The following is a 20,382-nucleotide window of genomic DNA, read 5'->3' as shown; positions in this document are numbered from 1 at the left end:
TGGTTTGGGTGTTAGAGTAATGCTGGCCTTGTGTAATGACTTAGGAAGTATTCCCTCTGTTTCTGTCTTCTGAAAGAGATTGTAGAGAGTTGCTATAATTTCTTCCTTAAATGTTCAATAGAATTTACCAGTGAATCCATCTGGGCCTGGTGCTTTCTGTTTTGGAATATTATTAGTTATTGATTCAATTTCTTTAATAGATAGAGGCCTATTCAGATCATTTATTTCTTCTTGTGTGAGTTTTCACAGGTTGTGTCTTTTAAGGAATTGGTCAGTTTCATCTAGGTTATCAACTTTGTGGGCACAGAGTTGTTCATAGGATTCTTTTGTTATCTTTTTAATTTCCATGGGATCTATAGTGATGTTCTCTCTTTCACTTTTGATATTAGTAATTTGTGTCCTCTCTCTTTTTCTGTTGGGTGGCCTGCCTAGAGCCTTAACGATTTTATTGATCTTTTCAGGAACCAGCTTTTGGTTTCCTTGATTTTCTCTATTGATTTCCTGTTTTCAATTTCATTGATTTCTGCTCTGATTCTTATTATTTCTTCTGCTTAGTTTGGGTTTAATTTGCTTTTCCTTTTCTAGTGTCCAGTTGGTTGATGGTATTGTTGAGTTCAGCTATGTCCTACTGATTTTCTGTTTGCTGGATTTGTTCATTTCTGATAGAGGGGTGTTGAAGTCACCAACTGTGATAGTGGATTCATCTCTTTCTCCTTACAGTTGTATCAGTTTTTGGCTCATGTAGTTTGACACTCCATTGTTTTGTGCCTATACATTAAGAATTGTTGTGTCTTCTTGGAGATTTATGTAATATCCGTCTTCATCCCTGATAACTTTCCTTACTTTGAAGTCTGCTCTGTCTGAAATTAGTATAGCTACTCCTGCTTTCTTTTGGTTAGTATTAACATGGTGTGTTTTTCTCCGTTCATTTACTTTTAATCTGTATGTGTTATTATATTTAAAGTGGGTTTCTTGTAGACAACATATAGTTGGGTTGTGTTTTCTGATCCACTCTGACAATCTCTGTCTTTTAATTTGTGCATTTAGACCAGTGACGTTCAAAGTGCTTACTGATAGAGTTGGATTAATGGCTACCATATGCCTTATTATTTTTTATTTCTTGCCCTTGCTGTTTGTTCCTATTTTGTCTTCCACTCTTTTTCTGCCTTTCGTGTCTCGTCCTTTTAATACAGTTATGTATAATACTTTGATCTTTTCTTTTTAAATTATAGAAGTGATATTTGCTTATTGCAAAGTAATTCAAAGAGTACAGGAATGTCTAAAGTAAAAAAAGTTACTTAAAAAATAAATGCCTAGGGGCCAGCCCGGTGGCGCAAGCGGTTAAGTGCACGCGCTCCGCTGCGGCGGCCTGGGGTTCGCTGGTTCGGATCCTGGGCGCGCACTGACGCACTGCTTGGCAAGCCATGCTGTGGCGGCGTCCCATATAAAGTGGAGGAAGATGGGCACAGATGTTAGCCCAGGGCCGTCTTCCTCAGCAAAAAAAGAGGAGGATTGGCGGATGTTAGCACAGGGCTGACCTCCTCACAAAAAAAAAAAAAAAAATGCCTAGGGGGAGCCTTCTGTTGTAGGCTGAGAGGGCAGATGGAAGGGGCGGTGGGGTCAGGGGCTACCTTGTTCAGCCGGGGGCCTGGGTCTGTTTGAAGGCAGCACTGTGTAGGGGGATGAGATCTGTGCAGCCGGGGCAGTGCCAGGAGAAGGGAATGGGGACGGTGGGTGTGGAAGGACAATTAAACTGCTGAGAAGGGCAAGTTAATTTTTATTTCTCTGTTAAGGTCCACTTCCTAAGAGCAACATTATTTTCAGGGGTCAAAGGCCCTTTGTGAGGTGGGAAGGAAATTAAGGAGATATTTAATAAACAGGTACAGCTGAATGTGTATGGTTAAAGTACAAGCCAGTATTTATTTATTTGTCAGTGCTGTTTATAACCTGCTTCTGGCTTAAACAGGTTATTTTGACCCTGATGCCCTGGCTCATTCAGGCCACTTAACACTGTTTACCTTTCACGGGGGTAATGTGTATGAGCAAGTGCTTTTGTGAGATCTGTAAATAGAATGCACTCTGGGTAAGGTCATTATTGCAGCACAATAGCCAGTATCTGATGGGTCACCACTGCTTTCTTCTGCCCATTCACGAGAGGGGAATGAAATTTACTTGACCCAAATCCATCTAGAGTCTTTGCAGAAGTGGGGTGCTTAAAGTTACTGAGAGCCTTGCATTAGGATATGTTCTTTAATTTGGGCGCCTGGCTGGCACTATGTAGGTAGGGACACCGGCAATTCTTGACCCTGCTATGCGTGGGTCTAGAATTGTCTAGATCCCAATGCCCAGGCTGCACCCCAGACTAGTTACATCAGATGGGGTCCAGACCCTGTTATTTTTTAAAGCTCCCCAGGTGATTCCAGTGCGAGTCCAAGGTTGAGAAGTAGTGCCTTCAAGGAAGATTCTGGCTCGTCCTGACCTGCCTCCAGCCTTCTTTGCAGCAGGTGGGGAACAGTTGTGGCTCTTCTCTTATAGAACATTGAAGTTCAGGGAGAGAGACCTAAATGCGATGAATATAGTTAAATTGTTTTCAAAGTTCTGCATTTCTGGAGTACTGCAAACATTTGATTCAAATGTTTTCAATTCATTTGTCAAATGAATTTCAATTCAAATGTCACTATATGTATTTTTTAAATTGTCGTAAAGAGTACACAGTCAAAATGTTATACAGCAAATTTTAATGCACTGAAAATAACTAATGGGCTGTCTTTTTGATGACTTTCAGTATAGTAATGAACGCTGTCAACCAGACTGTGTCATGTAAATTCACATACTACTTTGATCTGTTATTTGCCCCCTCCTCCCCTACCCCCCTTTTCAGTTTTCCTGCTTCTGCTGCTGAAGCCAAGATGGGGTTCCTTGTAAGATTTTGTTTGGCAGAAAAGGTTCTGCATGTATAGAAGTTTATAAGCCACAGGCCTTTCCTTGTAGGGTCTGTTTTAAAGTCTGCCATTTTGCAGATTAGATCAGCTTGTTTTGAGGCACAGACACCCCCAGGCGGGGCTGAGAGCTGCGTCCCACTGGTACTTGAGCTGTCCCAGCTGTTCACCAGCTGGAGCCACTTCAGATAGGTTTGCACCAGGGCAGCTGCAATTCTCTTTTGGAAGGGGAGAAGGGAGGCTTTCGTGGGAGTGCAAGTGGGCTGCAGCTGTGGGTGGCCCAGAGATGATGGAATGTCCTTGAGCAATCACTGGCCAAACGCGGTCCACTGTGGATCCAGAGCTACAAAATGTTCCAGCCAGAAGGGGTCTTAGCTAGCAGCTTTTAATTGAGGACTAATTGTGGACTAAGCCCTGTGCTAGGGGCTTTATAGACGTTATCTTCTTCAGTAATTCTGTGAGGCACACATTATTATCCCCATCTAACAGATGAGGAAACTGAGGCTCGGAGAGGTTAAGTAACTTATCCAAGGTCGCAGCTAATAAGTGACAAAGCCAGCACTGGCACATGTGCTAGTTCCCTCCAAGCCTTCTTATTTATAGATGAAGAGCTCAAGCTCCAGAGAGGAAAAGCAACTTGTCCAAGATGACATAGCCATTTCCACTTCCTGGAAAAGCTGCGGCTAGAACTCCTTGCTCTTTCTGCCACACTGCTGTGCCCGGCTGCAGCAGCCAAGGGGAAGGGCAACAGCAGCCAAGGGGAAGGGCAACAGCAGCCAAGGGGAAGGGCAAAGGGGCGTGCCCCCTAGCACCTTCTCAGTGGCTCACGCACAAGCAGTGTTGTGCTGGCATGGAATGAGAAATTAAACCCACCATATTTCCCTGCCCCCTGAAAGTCTGCAAGGGGAGACCATGTTAAGAAGAACGTGGAGAAGTCAGGCAGAGGTGACCCTGGGGAAGCATATCCCAGCCAGAAGGCAGGGGCCGGAGGGCCGAGCAGAGCTGTGATCTCAAGGGCAGCCTGACTTCCTTGTTACCGGTCTGCACTGTCGGTTTCCCCCCAACTGTCAGCGTGTGGGCATCTGGGCAGCAGGGATCTGCTTCAGCCCTTCACGTTCATGTTTGTGTGTTCTCAGCTTATAGCTGCAGCCTGCAGGGGCTCTGCTGTACCTCCATTTATGGAGGGAAGAGGAAGTAAGGAATGCGCCTCTGCATGGTGTCCTGGGAGTAGCTACATTGGAAAATAAAGGGTGCAGCACCAAAGAAAGGGTCCCAGGACTCTCTCCTACCAACCTCTAATCAAGAAAGGAGTGTTTAATTTCAGCCAGATTGCAAACTGGCTGCTTTTATTTGTTTTCATCTGAATTTGTGCCAAGGATTCAGCTTTTCCTGCTCATTTTATTAAAAACTTTATAAACAGCATTAATAAATAGATATAAAACTGCCCACATAAATGACAAACAGAGACTAAATGAAATTCCCAAGGGTCAGCCGTTGAATAAGTAACAGAACCGTGTCCTTGCACGATCAAATTCCCATATATGCAAATTAGGGACAGTGCTTTACCACAGAGCGTTTTAATTAATATTTATAAATCACAGAGTGCCTCAGAAAGGGCCAATAAGCTATTTGTATTATTATCATGTCCCACAAATAACAAATCCTTTGAAGATTGCTGTCTACTTTGCATTTTGATCTGAGAAGTAAGCGAGCATGTTGTGTTTCTCCCCCATAGGTGTGGCGTCAGCACAGCGGCAGGTCGCCGTCCAGGAAGGACCCTTGTACCGCACGGAGGGCTCCCACATCACCATCTGGTGCAACGTGAGTGGCTACCAGGAACCTTCCGAGCAGAATTTCCAGTGGTCCATTTACCTGCCCTCCGCCCCAGAACGCGAGGTCCAGATCGTCAGCACCATGGACTCTTCCTTCCCTTATGCCATCTACACCCAGCGCGTCCGTAGTGGGAAGATCTATGTGGAGAGAGTCCAGGGGAACTCGGCCTTATTGCACATCACTGATCTCCAGGCCCGGGACGCCGGGGAGTACGAATGCCACACGCCCAACACCGAAGATCGGTACTTTGGAAGTTACAGTGCCAAGATGAACCTAGTGGGTAAGGAGATACTGTTTTCACATGGCCAGTGCCCTGCCTGGGTGTCATAGTCTGTTCAGGGTGCTCTAACAAATTACCATAGCCTGGGGGCTTAAACGAAAAGCATTTATTTCTCACAGTTCTGGAGGCTGGAAGTTTGAGATCAGGGTGCCAACGTGGTCGGTTCAGTGAGAGCCCCCTTCTGGGTAGCAGACTGCTGCCTTCTTGTATCCTCACGTGGGAGAGGGAATGAGAAAGCTCTCTGAGGTCCCTTTATAGGGGCACTAATCCCATTCATGAGGGCTCCACCCTCATGACCTAATCACCTCCCAAAGGCCTCATCTCCACATACCATCACACTGGGGATTAGGTTTCAACTTATGAATTTGGGGGGGACATAAACATTCAGTCCATAACACTGAGTCACTCTTTTAGTAGTACAACTTTATTTGACTTAAAAAAAACAATACAACAAAGCTCCCCAAATATTTTAGAGGTCAACAGGTAGCACAAGTGGACAAAGTTTGTGTGTTCCCTTGTAAATAATAGAAGATTGAGGCTGAAACTTAAGAAAGATCTAATGCAGATATTAAGAATTCTGAGAAGTTTAACTGACTCCCTAGCTGGTGAAAGGGGATGTGAAAATGTAAGGCAAGGGTGCTTGTGGTTGATAATCTAAAGAAATGACGTGGAAGATGAAGCATGTGATGTCAGCTGGAAGAGGCGGAAACCTCTCGGAAATGACGGGCCTTGGAGGGCTCTGAGACACCTGGGGCTGCTGAATCAGGAAGTAAACGCAGCTGCGGGTCCTTGCTCAGCCCTGGTGTGCATCTGTAGGTTCTTTGGCTCCGTGAGTAAGGAATTGTGCACGAGCTGTCTCCCTTGGCCCTAGTGCTCTCTGAACAATAGAGGGAGCTCGAGGTAGAGGGAGTGGGGAGATTGCAATGTGAACGGTGCTGGGCCACAGTGTTTGTCAAAGTGAAGGGTCAACAATATCAAGGGTGTTCTGTTTCTCTGCCCAAGTCATACTTTCCGGGCTTAATTGTGATAATAAAAACTGGGCTTGTTGACCCTTCACCCTGGCAAACATTGTGGCCCAATGCCATCCACACGGCGTCTCCCCACTCCCTCCTCCTCCAGCTTCCTTTGGTTACTTTTCCCTCTCTGACAATTCCGCATCCAGCAGGGGGCCTGAAGACCCAATCCAGGGGCAGGGAGAAAACACACACTAGTTGTGATTGGGGGGTCCTCAACAGTCAGAGAGCAGGTGGTGTTTGTCTCCAGAATAAAATTCTGACCAAGGGGCCACAGGAGAAATCTCTTCACTTGCCTGAATCATCCCTGTACTGTGGCTTTCTTCCAGCATGGACCACTTTGACACATGAATTATATTTAAATTAAGCCTATTAAAAAATTGAGGATTGTGCTGCTTTTCTCTACCAAAAACTTTTTTTTAAAAAAACAGCCTTCCTAGATTCCTTGCTCAAGTCAGTTGGGGGAATGCAGAAGGTGGGGTGGCTAGAAGGGAGGAAATGAGGAAGCTGTAGAGAAATGTCAAGCTCCCAGTTCCAGGAACTATTTTCTTTTGAAGATCAGTCAGAAGCCAAGTTAAAATATCTTGAAGCAATACCAAAATGAAGAGCAAAATCTTCTTTGACCTAAAAGAAAATTCTTTTTCCATGGTATTTTCAGGGAGTTCATTTGTACAAAATACAACTCACCTTTGAGCTGAGTGTTATTAAAATACCAAACAGGTCAGTGTAAGTGCCAAAAAATTGCAATCCAAAGCCAAACAGAAACCTCCTTCTGTTTCTGTGCCCTCTGGGGTCACCCGTGGCTGTGCAGCGATTGTGGAAGGCTGTGTGGGGTGGGAGGTTAGCCCCGTGAGTGTAGGATTCTGTGCTTTGTGACTGTGCACTCGGGCCGTTTCTGTGTTGCAGTGATCCCAGATTCTCTGCAGACCACCGCCATACCCCAGACTCTGCACAAGGTGGAGCAGGACCCTCTGGAGCTGACGTGTGAGGTGGCTACGGAGACCTTCCAGCACAGCCACCTTTCTGTGGCCTGGCTCCGGCAGAGAGGTGGCGAGGAGCCGGTGGAGGTCATCTCCCTGAGCCGAGACTTCGTGCTTCACTCCAGCAGCGAATACGCCCAGAGGCAGAGCCTGGGGGAGGTGAGGCTGGACAAGCTGGGGAGCACCACCTTTCGCCTCACCGTCTTCCACCTGCAGCCTTCCGACCAGGGCGAGTTCTACTGTGAGGCCGCCGAGTGGATCCAGGATCCAGATGGCTCGTGGTATGCCATGACCCGAAAGCGTTCCGAGGGAACCGTGGTCAACATCCAGCCCACTGGTCAGTCTCTCTTGTCCCCCTTCTCTACCTGGTGGTGAGGGTTGTCAGACACGGGGGCAGTGTGCAGATTCCTTCTTCAGTGACCTCTAAAAAGCGCCTAGGTTTTCATGAGAAGTTAAAGATGGGCCTGCCTGGGAACCAGAGGAAGCTGAAGGATGTATCAGATCCAGGTGTCCTAAGACCTGACCTCCTAGCAAGTCACAGAGAGGAGACGCAAAGACTGAATCCTCCTTATAGACCTGGTTTCTTTGACCTACACAGAGTTTTACATTTTCTTGAATTACAAATTCATTTTAAAAATTGGGAGATTTCATATAAACCATTGTATCTTATGCCTAGGTTCCCATTAGCCACAGTGGCTGCCCCCTTTGATGACATTGCCTGCTTCAGGTACCAATGCCGTTTCATTTGTAGAAGAAGTTTGAGATTATGAGCCTTCCATCGTAGGTATAAAATTATGAACTAGAGAAATTTTGGCTTAAATTATTATTTTTTATTTTAATAATATTTATTTGATGGTGTTTTATAATTTCCAAAGTGCTTTGTCACATATCACTTCAGAGCCCCTCAGAAGTTCTTCGAGGTAAGTGGGTGATGGGGAAGATGCCGAGTGGGGCCCCAGGAGGTCACAGGGCATGTTGTTGAGGCCAGCCCAGAGAGCACCAGGTTCCACTGTAAATGCTTTGTCAAGTGAAGGACCTGGAAAGGGGGTTCCCTGAGGAGGCTGAGTGACGCGTTTATAGCTGGGACAAGACGATGGCTGCACCATGAGCTGGGATGCTCCCTGACTCCTTGTATTATTCTCCCACAGTCTCAGACTGCACTTTCCAGGCCCCCGAGTCCAGTCATGCTCCAGATCAGAGCTGAGAGCTGTGGTTGGCTGCCTTGGCTGGGCTAGGGCAGGTTCTCCATGGGCCTTCAGTCCCCTCGCTTTGTCAGAGGTGGTCATTGTTGCCATCGCTGAGGTGCAGTAAGTGGCCCAAGAGTCTTTCCTTGTGTTGCTGCTCACGTCTGGTGAGGGGCTACAGTTGTCCTGGTGAGTAGAGGTGAGGTTCGTGGGAGATGAGCTGGGGAGTCTGAGCTACAGGTGGGGTCCCTTCTTCAGGGCCTGTCTCTTTGCCTCCCTGTGTCATTTGCTGCAGTCAGTGGTCTTGGTCTTTGCATAGTTCTTCCTGCACTTGTTCTTCTGTCATCCTAGAGCAATGTTTCATACTTACCTACCAGTACGGAGTCTTGGGCCTGAACAATATGGATTCCTGAATCAAGCTCCTGGGGTGGGACCTGGGAAGCTGGATTTCCAGTCCACTTCCCAGATGATTCTTCCACCGTGTACGTCTTTTCAGGCACAGCTCTAGAGGTAATAGGGCAGATGTGTTGCTCTGGACGTCTAATGGATGTGAGGGCTTTTACGGGAAGGGTTGGGCTCCTGGACACAGGAAGCACTTTATCTGCTCTGTAAGACCCAGAGCATTTAGCAGCTTCTGGATCTTCCAGTACTAAGAAATCTATGGCAGGCGCTTTATTTCATATTTATCCTTCTCCTTCCTGGATGGTTTTAAGATCAGCTTCAAAAGTCTGGACCAAATTTCGAGTCTTAATGCTGTTAAATTAGGTTACATCTGTTAATCTTCTTTATTTTAATCTTAACAATTTGGAATTAGGACTTTTTGAATTTGGCCAGCAAATGTATCCAGACTGAGCCAGCAAAGGGAAAACAAGATAAAAAAAAGTTGATGACTTCACTCTGCATCCCTGTGCTGTTAGGTTCAGTGGCTGCAGCCCCAACTTGCCCTTCTCTTAGTTCATTTCCATAAACATTCAGTGAGTCTCTACAGCATTGAAGGTGTGGTGAGAGGCACTGGGGATTCAAAGATGAATAACCCTTGCTCCTGCACTCAGGGAACTTGCAGATGTGAAAGCCAGTGGCTAAGTGCTGTGATATGTTGTGTATAGAATGCTCTGGGAACACAGTAAGTATAAAGTGTTCTTGCAACAATAGGTTTTCCTGGCTGGGATAGTTAAGGCGCATCCAGGAAAACCAACAAATTTGGTAACTTGAGCCGAGTCTTGAAACTTGAGGAGACATCAGGAGAAGAAGCATGAAGGGACAAAATTGTTTGACATATTTGGAAAGGAGAGAAAAGTCAAGTATGAGTAGATACTGGGTTCCAGATATGAGTGATGACATGAAAAGGGAAATGCTGTGATGTGGAGCTTGGCCTGAGCTCCGTAGACCAAGAGTTTTCAAGCTGTTCTTCTTGGAATCTTAGGAGCCCCATAGAGGAGCCTGGGAGGTTGCACGTGTGGGTGGGTGGGTGGGTGTGCGTGTTCAAGCACATGCGTGCATGCCACAGGATGCTGGAGGAAGGCACGTGAGGGCTACAGTGTTCTCCCCTTGCTTCAATTAAACGTTTTCTATATTGGGCAGAAAAAGATTTTATGTGAAGAAAGAAGTACCTCCTCCTCTGCTCCCCTCCAAGTAAAGTTTGGAAACTACTGCTGCAGACATTGGGGAGGCAGGGGAATAGAGATTTATAAGCAGGGAGTGACACAATCAGGTCTAGGTTTTAGAAGGAAAAAAATGATGGAGGCCACCTAGAGGTTGATTGAACAGTTTTGGTCTGGAGTCAAGAGACCCGGTAGGAAAAAGCTAATAAGGCCAGGGCTCGGTCAGTGGCAGTGGCCTGGAAAGCAGACAGTGGGTGCTGGAGACAAAAGGATGGAGAGCACCGTGGAAGGAGGACTCCAACTATGGGAGTCCTGAGGCTGGGGCTCTGGGTGAGTCCTTGAACTGTGGCAGGGAGGGAGGGGGAACGGAAGGTAATGAAGATGTGCAGAGTCCTGCTTGAAAGTCTCTGCTTCCCCATTAGTGGCAGCACTGGTTGTCTTTGGTTTTGTTTTTGTAAATTTTAGTCAAGGAGTCCATCCTGCAAGCAGACTCTTATAGAGACGCTCAGTATGTGAAACACCAAGCGTGTCATTGGACATGGAGCTCAATTAGAGGCTGAACTTGGGAATGATGAGGGCCCAGGAAAAGCCCACGGGGTAAGAATAAGAAAGGGCCGGGAGAACAGTAGTAACAGCAGTAGTAAGAGGTGGTCAGAGGAGCAGGTCCCAGTGAGAGAGAGAAACAGAGTGGTCAGACATGCAAGAGGAGAAGCAGCACGGAAGGTGTCATGGAGCCCGAGGGAGGAGAGCAGGTCCAGAGGGGGAAACCCGCTTGAGAAAAGCCTCTGGTCGTGCTGGGGGCTGGGGGATCATTGGTGACGTTTGCTAGGTCAGTGAAGTGTGGAAGAAGGGCCAGAAGCCAAATTGCAGTGAGCTGAGGAGTGAGGGGGTATTGGAAAAAGCATAAATCAATTTCTAGAGGTTTAATTGACTGAGTATAGCCAAGGGCAAATTGCTATGCAGAAAGGAGGGTGGTATGCTGTAAATCAGGTGTCTTCAACCTGAGAGCTCCAGGCTTTACCAAGCCACGGGGGGTCCCCACGAGATAAGGCAAGTCTTTGGCTGCCAAAAGAAGAAAGCTGCACTTGCATCCAGCCTAACTCTGAGGAAATGGAAAGGTCTGAGGTCTAGGGCATCTTTGTGTATGTCTTCAGTGGCATTTCTGTGGAAAGGGTGCTTTTTTATCATTGATGTTGAGGTATACATTACTGTAATTTGGTTCATCAGAGAGCCAGCATCTGACGGACAGCGTGGGCACAGTCCCATGTGGGTGAGTTTATCTAGGCAGAGGGTGGCAGAGTAAAACCTGCTTCTTCCAACCCATGTCTCCTAGGACTGGTCTTTGGGGAAAGGGAAACTGAGGCAGCAGCTATCCCATTGGAAGTGAGCCCCTGGCGTGGTTGAGTATAGTTCACTCTGTCAGGAAGTTTGGCTAATAAAGGAAGGAGCTAATTTGCTGGAGAAAATGTGTGTTTGGGGCAAGACACTGGCCCCTGTGGGAGGGAAGGAGATGGAGAGCCTGAAGAACAGGTGGCTCCAAAGCCAAGCTTGAACTGGAGAAGGGTAACGTCAAAGCAGCGCACTTGCGATTCCTGTGTTTTCTCAGGGAAATGGGATTCTCATCTGCTTGAAGAGGCACGGGATAGGGGGATGAAAATGGGAAGGGTCTTGAAGGTGGTGGAAAAGGCTTGGAAACACCAGTGTAGGGAAGGCAGTCAAGGTTGGAGCTATCGAATCTGCAAGGAATTCAAACATCCCAGTAATGTGATCTTCCCCTCAATGTTCTGTTTAGAGGAATAGAGCTAGAACTGGAAGGAAAAGGGCCTTGGGCAGTGGTTATGGCTACAGCCTGTCTTATCCAAGGCTCTGTGGTTCGTTTTTGCAGGACAAAAAGTTTTCTCCAACCCTTCACTCCTTTGTCTTACCCCCTACTTCTGCTGTGGATGCTTGTGAGATATGATCACTGTCTCATGGGGTTGACAGTCACTGTGTGCCATTACATGGTGTGTGGGACACTGTTCATGGCACTGAGCCCTTCTTTGGTCACCCCCTGATGCCTCATGAACACCCAGCTCTTTGAAGGGTGCTTGGGTTCATTGCCCATTTCAGAGGTCATCTGGCTTTTAGTGGAAGTAGGTCCTTTCCCACTCCATTTTTCTAAGATTTGATCTGACAGGTGGTGGATTAGTGAAAAGACAGTAATTTTCACTTTTTCTATGTAATTTTGTTAGAGGTTGTCTTACCTATGTCTTATTTCACTTGGGGGTAGAGAACGTATTTCAATATTTGTTTTTAGTATTTATTAGGACTGGGTTTAGCACCTAGGCCACTGTGTAATTTTGTCTCACAAGCCTCAATGGGGTAAGTCCTACCATGTCTGCTGAAAATATTTGTAATCCTGTTGCTTAAATGGAGTTCTGGGACTAGTGATCAAGGCTAGACCCTTTCAATCTGCCACGTAAGTGATATTAGGAGTGATATTCCTCATTGCCCTCTAGGGGTCTAATCTAGGGCGTTGTAAGCTGCAGACAGAGCCCCATGGGTCTTGACTGGGATAACAAGCCCCTTAGACTAGTCTGGGTCTAGCCAACTTGGAGTTCTCTCTCTGATATTCAGGAGTTTCTCTGGGCCTCAGATCCCCAGGTGTGAGTTGGATTTTTCTCTTGAGACAGGGGCAGTGGTACCTGCCCTGTAGTTAGCATTGTAAAGAAGCATGGGTGTTGGAAATTGGCCGATGCAGTTTGGTTTGCTGGGGCCCTCATTCACCCAGAACGCATCTGTGTTATGTTTTCTCAGACAACGAGTTCACTGTTCGGCTGGAAACGGAGAAGCGGCTGTACACAGTGGGTGACCCGGTGGAGTTCAAATGCATCCTTGAGGCTCAGAACATTCCTGACCGTTACTTTGCTGTCTCCTGGGCCTTCAACAGCTCGCTTATTGCCAGTATGGGGCCTAATGCTGTGCCAGTCCTCAACAGTGAATTCACCCATCGGGAAGCCAAGGGCCAGCTTAAAGTGGCCAAAGAGAGCGACAGTGTCTTTGTGCTGAAGATCTATCACCTCCGCCAGGAAGACAGTGGGAAATACAACTGTCGTGTGACAGAGAGAGAGAAAACAGTCACTGGGGAATTCATCGACAAGGAGAGCAAGCGTCCTAAGAACATCCCCATCATCGTCCTCCCCATCAGTAAGTGGAGAGCTGTGCTGGTTCCTTCTTCTCCTCCCAGTGGTCTGGTTCAATAGCTAGCATCATTTAAGAGAAGTCGAGGGAGAGAAGAAGAGCTAGGGCAGAGGAGAGGGCAGAGGAGGGGAGAGCAGGTGGAACTCAAGGGTTCGGTCAGAGCTTAGCAACCCCTCAGGCAGGCAGAGCATCTGGACTGTGTTTACAGGCTGGAGAGGGGCCTCGCAGACCTGAGCTCTAGCAGCTCTGTGTAAATGCCAGCAGTGCCAGCTCAGCTTGGAGGAAAACCAGGAATCCAGGACAGCTGTTTGCTTCTGTGTGGGAATTAAGTCCCAGAAGAAGTGGGTAGATGCCTATCTTGAAATCTCACTTAAGAGAATTGGTCTTTTATGGGCAGATTTTAAATCATCGAGCACGTTATTGAGAAGGATTTGCTGTCTGGGTTTTTGGGGTATAGAGGTTGGCATTTCCCTAATTGTCTCTTCCCTATTGAAATTGTGTTTTTGAAAGTCGGTAGGTGGGACCCCTCACGTCTTCCGGAGCATAGACTTGTAAAGCTTAGCCGATTGCCTAGGCTGCTTAGGTGGGCTCCTGGCCTCCATGTAAGCTGGCTACCGTTGTCTGGGTGGGTGACGGTCATGGCTGGGGCTACCTGTGTTTGCTCATATTGTGTTAATCATCCATAGATTCAGGATGTTCTCATTAATATCTCATTTCTCTCATAGTTCTGTTTTTAGTAAAAAGAGAATTAAAGTTTGTAATGCCCTGATTTTAAACAAGAGGGTGAAGTTTTTAAACTAACCTTTAACCTTTCTCAACTGCTCAAACTGTTCTTTCTCTTAGCCTTGTAATAATTCCCTTTACATTTTTATTTACACTTTTGCATTTTTAATATAGTTCTCTTCAAGTGTGAAGACAAAAATAGACATGGGTCTTGCCACTCTTTTTTCTCACCAACAGGATTACTTTCTTTCATCCTTTTTTTTTTTTTTTAATTTCATACACACACCTAATTATCTTGACCCTCTTTTGTTTCTTAGACTTTTCCCCCTGCAATGCCTAGCATGGTGCTTTGCATAGGATAGGTGCTTGCTGAATATTTCTAGAATTAAAATTGTTGACTTGAATGCCCACTCTCTTTACTATTTTCCTGTTGGTCTGTGCTTGCCATAACCACGGACTCTCTACTTTTAAATCTGCAACTAATTCCTCATTGTTTTGTAAGGATCCAGTGAAGGGCAGCCACACTGTTTATTTCCTCTGTCTTATGTACTAAGCGATTTCCCCCACCCCCTTCCAAGAACTTGTTTGATGATCTGTGGCCTGCTATATTGCTTTTCCAGCAGATAACTGGGTAGTTAAAGTCCCCCAGCACCACCAGATCCTGCCCCAAGGCCACTTGGGTAAGTCTACTGAAGAACAGCAATGATCACGTCGGTGATGGTGATTTTACCTGAGATTTTAATGGCGCTTTTCCTCCCAAGAGCCCTAAGTGCTTCTGCATATATCATCTCCTTCTCTGCCCCAACCCCTCAGATCCCCAGAGAGGCCAATATTATCTCCATACTACCAATGAAGAAGCCAGAGCACCATAGAGAGAAGGGGCTGAGCTGGTTCCATTAGTGGTCGACCTTGCATCGCATTAGAAATATTTGCTTCTAACTCCGAATCCACTGCTCTGCGCTTAGCCTGTGCTACGTCATCAGCCTCCTAATTTGAAATTTCATTTGTGAACATGTCCTCAGATTCTCATTAGTTCTGTCCTAGTTTTCACTTAATCCAGAGTTTTAAATTGTCAGCTGCCTTTTCTCAGGCCTGAGCACACTTGTAAATAGTCTTAGCGGGCAGTACAGCTCTGCGTCTGTATTTGCCTTTGCCTGGGCTGCCAGAATGGTTTTTCTTCACCTAGTTCCACATTCTAACTGTGCAGGTTTTCCAGGCTTGCTTGAGCCACAGAACACCAGACAGCAGCCCTGGTAGTAAACAGGCCAGGGCTTGTATAAGAGTCCACTGGTGTGACAGTAGGGGATGGGAGGGATGCCCTCCAAGTCATTCTTCTGCTTAAGGCAAGCAAAGGGATTTTGTGCCTTGATACTGAAGTTGCCCTTTTAATCCCTTACTTTGAATTGATAACAGTGGGGATATAAATCTTTAATCTAAAGAGCAATATTGTTATTATTAAAGATGATGATGAAAAATAATTACCTCATCTAATACTCTCAGTGTCGTGACCCTAAGAAGTAGGAACCATTAGTATCTCCATTTTGCACATGAAAAGTTGAAGCTTGGGTAGGTGAAGTAAGAAGCCCAAGACTCAGAGTTAGGAAGTAGTAGACCTGGGCCTTGAGCCCTCTGCTTGCCTCCAGATCCATGTTCTTAGCCACTCATGCTGTGGATGGTGGCTTGTCAGGAACCTCATCATCTCCATGAAGCATCTTGATGTGGCTCGGGGGAGGTCACCCTACTGGGAAAATTCCTATTCCCCACCTTGTCCAGACCCCTTTTCTCATGTGAAACAAGCCCATCCAGAATGGGTAGCAGGCATACGCACCGCAACAAGGGCTACACGCTGGGGCTCTCTGCTCATCTTTGCCTGTGTCTGCCTGTGGGGAAAATACAGGGGAGAAATTCATGGATTGATTCAAATGCATGGTTATTTCCCCTCAGTAATTGGGTATGCCTCTTAATGTTGGATTTGATTTAATTGATTGATTTAAAATTGTTGTATGCATTTCATGTGGGTGTTGCCCAGAAAATTAGAGCCAAATTAGTTATGGTACTTTGTGTTCTTTAATACTTTATACTCTTACTTAATAAAGTATTTAATACTTTAATACTCAATATAGATACTTATACAAAATAATATATGCATAATTAATATAGATTAGAATATTCATGATGTTTATAAAAACCAAGAGTTATTGGGAATAGTAAAATTAATCATGATCGTGATTGATAATTAATCAATTTTTGAAAACCTGCTATGTGTTAGGTGATGTATATATATTGTCTCCTTTACTTTTTAAACTTTAGAAAACTGTGCAATATAAATAATACTCTCTCTGTCTTACAGAAGGCGGCATGTAGAGTTTAAGTAATTTGAGTGAGTGAGTTCATGTAGCTCAGTGAGTAGCAGAGGCTACACTGAGTCAGCCAGGGGAGTGGAATTCTTATCCTAAACTTTGATTGGCAGGATGTTTCAAGGTTGAGAACAGTGGAACCCCAGAGCTGACTGTGGACAGGCACGATGGCGAGCCAGTGGCTTTGGTGTATTCCTCTGTGTTAGTGAAAGTATGAAAGCTCGCTTCCCACACACTGAAACTAGACCGTCTGTGCTCCATTGTTATCCACACCCAAGCACATGTTATCTTCCAAATACTTCTGTCTTTTTTGTTTTTTTCTACTTCCTAATATTGCCCTGAAGGACTCACATGGCATGTTATAGATGTTCAGCTTTTATTTGACTGTTGTAGTGCCGAATGGTGGTAAGATGGAGGTGAAGTAGAATTTTTGAGTTATTCAACTTACTGAAAATCCAAGTTGAAGATCTCTGAACCCTAACTGAGCAGATTACCCGATAAATTGTTTTATGCTCTAAGCGAAATGTCACTGTGTTTTATTTCTTAGGTTCTGATTCAGTCTCAGGTCTTAGACCCTCATTATTCTAGTCCTCTGCACACAGCAAAGGGCCTCCTAGGTTATTAGAGCTAAAATCATGGGGAGCAATGCCCAGCACCAGCCAGGGCTTGCAGCAGCAAGTGTCAGATTGCTTTTATCCTCCGAGGTTCACTGTGCCTGAATAGGGTGACATTTGCACCCATCCTCCTTGTATATCTGTGGGGATGGCGTAGTGGAGACCAGAAAGCCCCAGCATGGCACTTTCTCCTTTTCCCAGAGAGCAGCATCTCCGTGGAGGTGGCCAGCAATGCCAGCGTCATCCTTGAGGGTGAGAACCTGCACTTCTCCTGCAGCATCCGCACGGCAGGCAGGCCGCAGGGCCGCTTCTCTGTCATCTGGCAGCTCGTGGACAGGCAGAACCGCCGCAGCAACATCATGTGGCTAGACCGGGACGGCACCATGCAGCCAGGCGCTTCCTACTGGGAGCGCAGCAGCTTTGGGGGCGTCCAGATGGAGCAGGTGCAGCCCAACTCATTCAGCCTGGGCATCTTCAACAGCAGGAAGGAGGACGAGGGCCAGTACGAATGCCATGTGACTGAATGGGTGCGGGCCGTGGATGGCGAGTGGCAGATCGTGGGGGAGCGCCGGGCCAGCACCCCCATCTCCATCACGGCTCTCGGTGAGTAAGCATCTGGCAGTCTTTTGGTGAGACTGTTAGGGAGCTTGCTCCCAAGTCAAGAACCTTACCTTGACTTTTATCAGTCAGAGTCCTGGCAGGAAACATTCGGCACCTTCCAAAGGGTTTAATTGAAGGAACCCTTTATGGACATGCAGTTGGGGTTGAAGGAACCAGCAATGCATGGTGGGGCCCCTAGGGATGGGCTACAGCTGGGAGCTGTTACTACTCTTGGGTCTGAGTGGTGGGAGTGAAGTTATAAGAATTCTGGCCAGGGGATCGAGACCACTCAGCAGTGCGGTGGCCCCAAGTAGAGGAATGTGGTCCTTGCCAAAACTGGCCGGGAAGAGTGGGAGCGAAGCCTCTCTCTCCTGTACCCACACGCTTTCCTGCCCCCCAGGCTCTCTTGCCCTGCTTCCCAGGGGCTCAGCCTTCCTGAAAAGCTCAGAGCAGGCAGAGGAGGGTAGAGAATCACCTTTGCCATTTATTTAGCATTTACTGTGCTCCTGGCTGAGTCTAAGCCCTGAAACTTAATTGTCCCTTTGAATCCTTACCTAGCCAAGAGGTAGACACCTTCATTTTACCAGAAGACTGAGTGAGACAGGTTAACTGATTTGGCCAGAGCGACAGCTTTTTTTGTGTGTGTGTGTGAGGAAGATTGGCCCTGAGCTAACATCTGCCAATCCTCCTCTCTTTTTTGCTGAGAAAGACTGGCCCTGGGCTAACATCCATGCCCCTCTTCCTCCACTTTATATGGGATACCACTACAGCATGGCTTGCCAAGTGGTGTGTCGGTGTGCGCCCGGCATCCTAACCAGCGAAACCCGAGCCACCGCCGCGGAGCGCGTGCACTTAACTGCTTGTGCCACCAGGCCGGCCCCCAGAGCTACAGCTTTTAAATGACAGACTCACAATCTGAACCCAGGAAACCCGCCATCTATCTTAATTTTTTTTTCAAAGCTTGTGTTTTTATCTCCTCTGTAAGGCCCCTCTTTAAGAAAGCCATCTCCTCATTAGCATGATATTAAAAGATACCTTGAGATTTGCTAAAACCAAAGAATATTAGATTTGCTTCTCATGAGGTAGTTACAGAGGCTTCTATCAACATTTATCTGCCTAATATAGTCAGTATATTAAATTTTAAAAGGCCAGTCTGCTACTTTGCTGGGTAGGTGACTTGTCATGTTGGGTCTTCCTGTTTATCAGGAGACTGACATCAGTTGTCCTCAGGGACTGTGTATCCCAATCCCTGGACCATGTTCCCCACCTTCCTTGTAGGTAAGGCTGGTGGTGCTTTTGGACACACCCCAGTAAAGATGGCAGCCCCGAGTGATTTTGCCCTCAACAAAGTCCTCTATCCCCACCCCCTTACCGAGATTAGAATTACATTTGCTTTCTAAAAGCTTCATCCCAAAGATTGACCTGCTTTCTGTGTAATCATACAGCTCAGATTTCCACCCCTCGAAACTTCATCTAGTGGTTGAGTTTCTGATCAGCTCAATTCCTGAGCCTGTGCTCACACCAGTGTGGACCTGTGGACATGGAACCTGTGAGCAGAGTTCCAGGTGTCCAACAGTGGTAGTGTTTCCCATCCTGTGAGGTTGGGAATGTCCGAGGAGTGGTTAGAGTTAGTCAGGATTGTTTCTCTAGAAGTAATTTTACAGTATCAGGTTATCCCCTGAATTTTTTCATACCGTGTCTGTAGTTCCCACAGCCAGGGGTTACCAAAGGGCTCTGACCTGGGATCCCAGGGCCTGGCTCTGCTCACCTGTTCTCCACCCCTGGGGCGTCTCTGGCTCAAGCCATAATCAGGGTGGCCCAAGGGGTGGAACAGGGAAGAGTGGGAGGACACCTTGGAGTAAAGTCACCTTTCAGTCTAAACAATGACATGCAAATTTACATAGTGGTACAGTTAGGGTACGGATCCCCTCCCAGCAGGGAGGTGACAGTGACAGGTGCTCAGGTGAGATAATAGGTGGGGATGTCCTCCAGTTGCATGTGGACCATTATGACCATTCAGTCAGGGTAACTTGGGTGCTCTGTGTGCTATGGTCATGGCATGTGCTGTGTCTGGCCTGGACAGAATCACTTGCTTGGAGAAGCTCTCTCCACTTCAGACGTTGAGGCCAAGAACACCTGGTGCAGGTCCTGTCCCCCAGGTCCTGTGCTCCACCACCCTCACGGCAACACATTCTCCACACAGGTGCACAAGTGACCATCACAACCACTTAATGTGTAAGGATGGGCCTCTGTGTCTTAACTTTTTCTTTTTAAGGATACATAAAGATAGTTTTTGAAATCGAAATTGAAGATCCAGAGTTTTCAGCAAATTATGCCTACTTATTTGCTGACTTAACCTCCACATATAAAGCCAAAAGATTCATTCTGTGCCTAGTCTTGTACCTACAGAGTTTAAAATACTTTCCTTCACCTCTATTTGTTTCTCTAACAAACTTACATATTTAACAAGATATAGTATATACTTTGTGCCAGGTACTATTCCAAGTATTTTACAATACTAACTCATTTAATCTTCACAAGGACCCATTTGACAGATGGGGAAATAGAGGGAGAGAGAATTTAAGTAACTTGCTCAACGTCACACAACTAGAAAGTATCCAAGCTGGGCTTCTGGCTCCAGAGTCTATGCCTTTAACTACTGCCTTATGCTTCCCGGGGGTGAAGGAACCGAGTAAGGCCCCTAGAGTCAGTTACATGCAGGTTTGTAGCCTGACTCTGCCATTTACTAGCAGCTTGTTAGCGGGCATTTATTTAACCTCTCTGTGCCTCAGTTTCCTCATCTGTAAGAAAGGAATGGTAAGCCCACCTGTCCTACAAGGTCATTTTGAGGACTCAGTGAAGCGCAGTGAAAGCAGAGCCGTTGGCGCCATGCCTGGCACAGCGATAGTGCTCAGTAAGTACTGACCACTCAGGTTTAGGATTATAACCCGTGTGTTAATACTAAGTAGTATTTCAAGGCTGAAGGACATCTGATTGCTCATATTGAGGAGTCAGTGTTAGGAATTAGTGATGCTGCCCGTTCAGTAAGGAATATTGAGAAACTCACAGCCTGCTGTG

At 46.5% G+C, this 20,382-nt stretch overlaps 1 protein-coding gene across 4 annotated transcripts in view; it reads left to right on the top strand.

Annotated features, from left to right (window-relative positions):
* The window catches only part of IGSF3 (immunoglobulin superfamily member 3), a 94,030-nt gene that overhangs the window by 48,009 nt on the left and 25,639 nt on the right, over positions 1 to 20,382 (top strand). For 2 of the 4 annotated variants that reach the window (XM_058538892.1, XM_058538893.1), the window contains exons 3-7: positions 4,675 to 5,052; positions 6,972 to 7,382; positions 12,627 to 13,016; positions 14,354 to 14,413; positions 16,906 to 17,307. In XM_058538892.1, the coding sequence (XP_058394875.1) occupies positions 4,675 to 5,052; positions 6,972 to 7,382; positions 12,627 to 13,016; positions 14,354 to 14,413; positions 16,906 to 17,307 (1,641 nt within the window). The remainder of the gene's footprint in view (positions 1 to 4,674; positions 5,053 to 6,971; positions 7,383 to 12,626; positions 13,017 to 14,353; positions 14,414 to 16,905; positions 17,308 to 20,382) is intronic. The other 2 variants (XM_058538894.1, XM_058538895.1) reach the window with 2 other exon arrangements.

This window comes from Diceros bicornis, chromosome 4 (assembly GCF_020826845.1).
Source record: "Diceros bicornis minor isolate mBicDic1 chromosome 4, mDicBic1.mat.cur, whole genome shotgun sequence".
NCBI lineage: Eukaryota > Metazoa > Chordata > Mammalia > Perissodactyla > Rhinocerotidae > Diceros > Diceros bicornis.
Note: the sequence above shows the minus strand (reverse complement) of the source record. Positions and strands in the feature narration are given on the sequence as shown.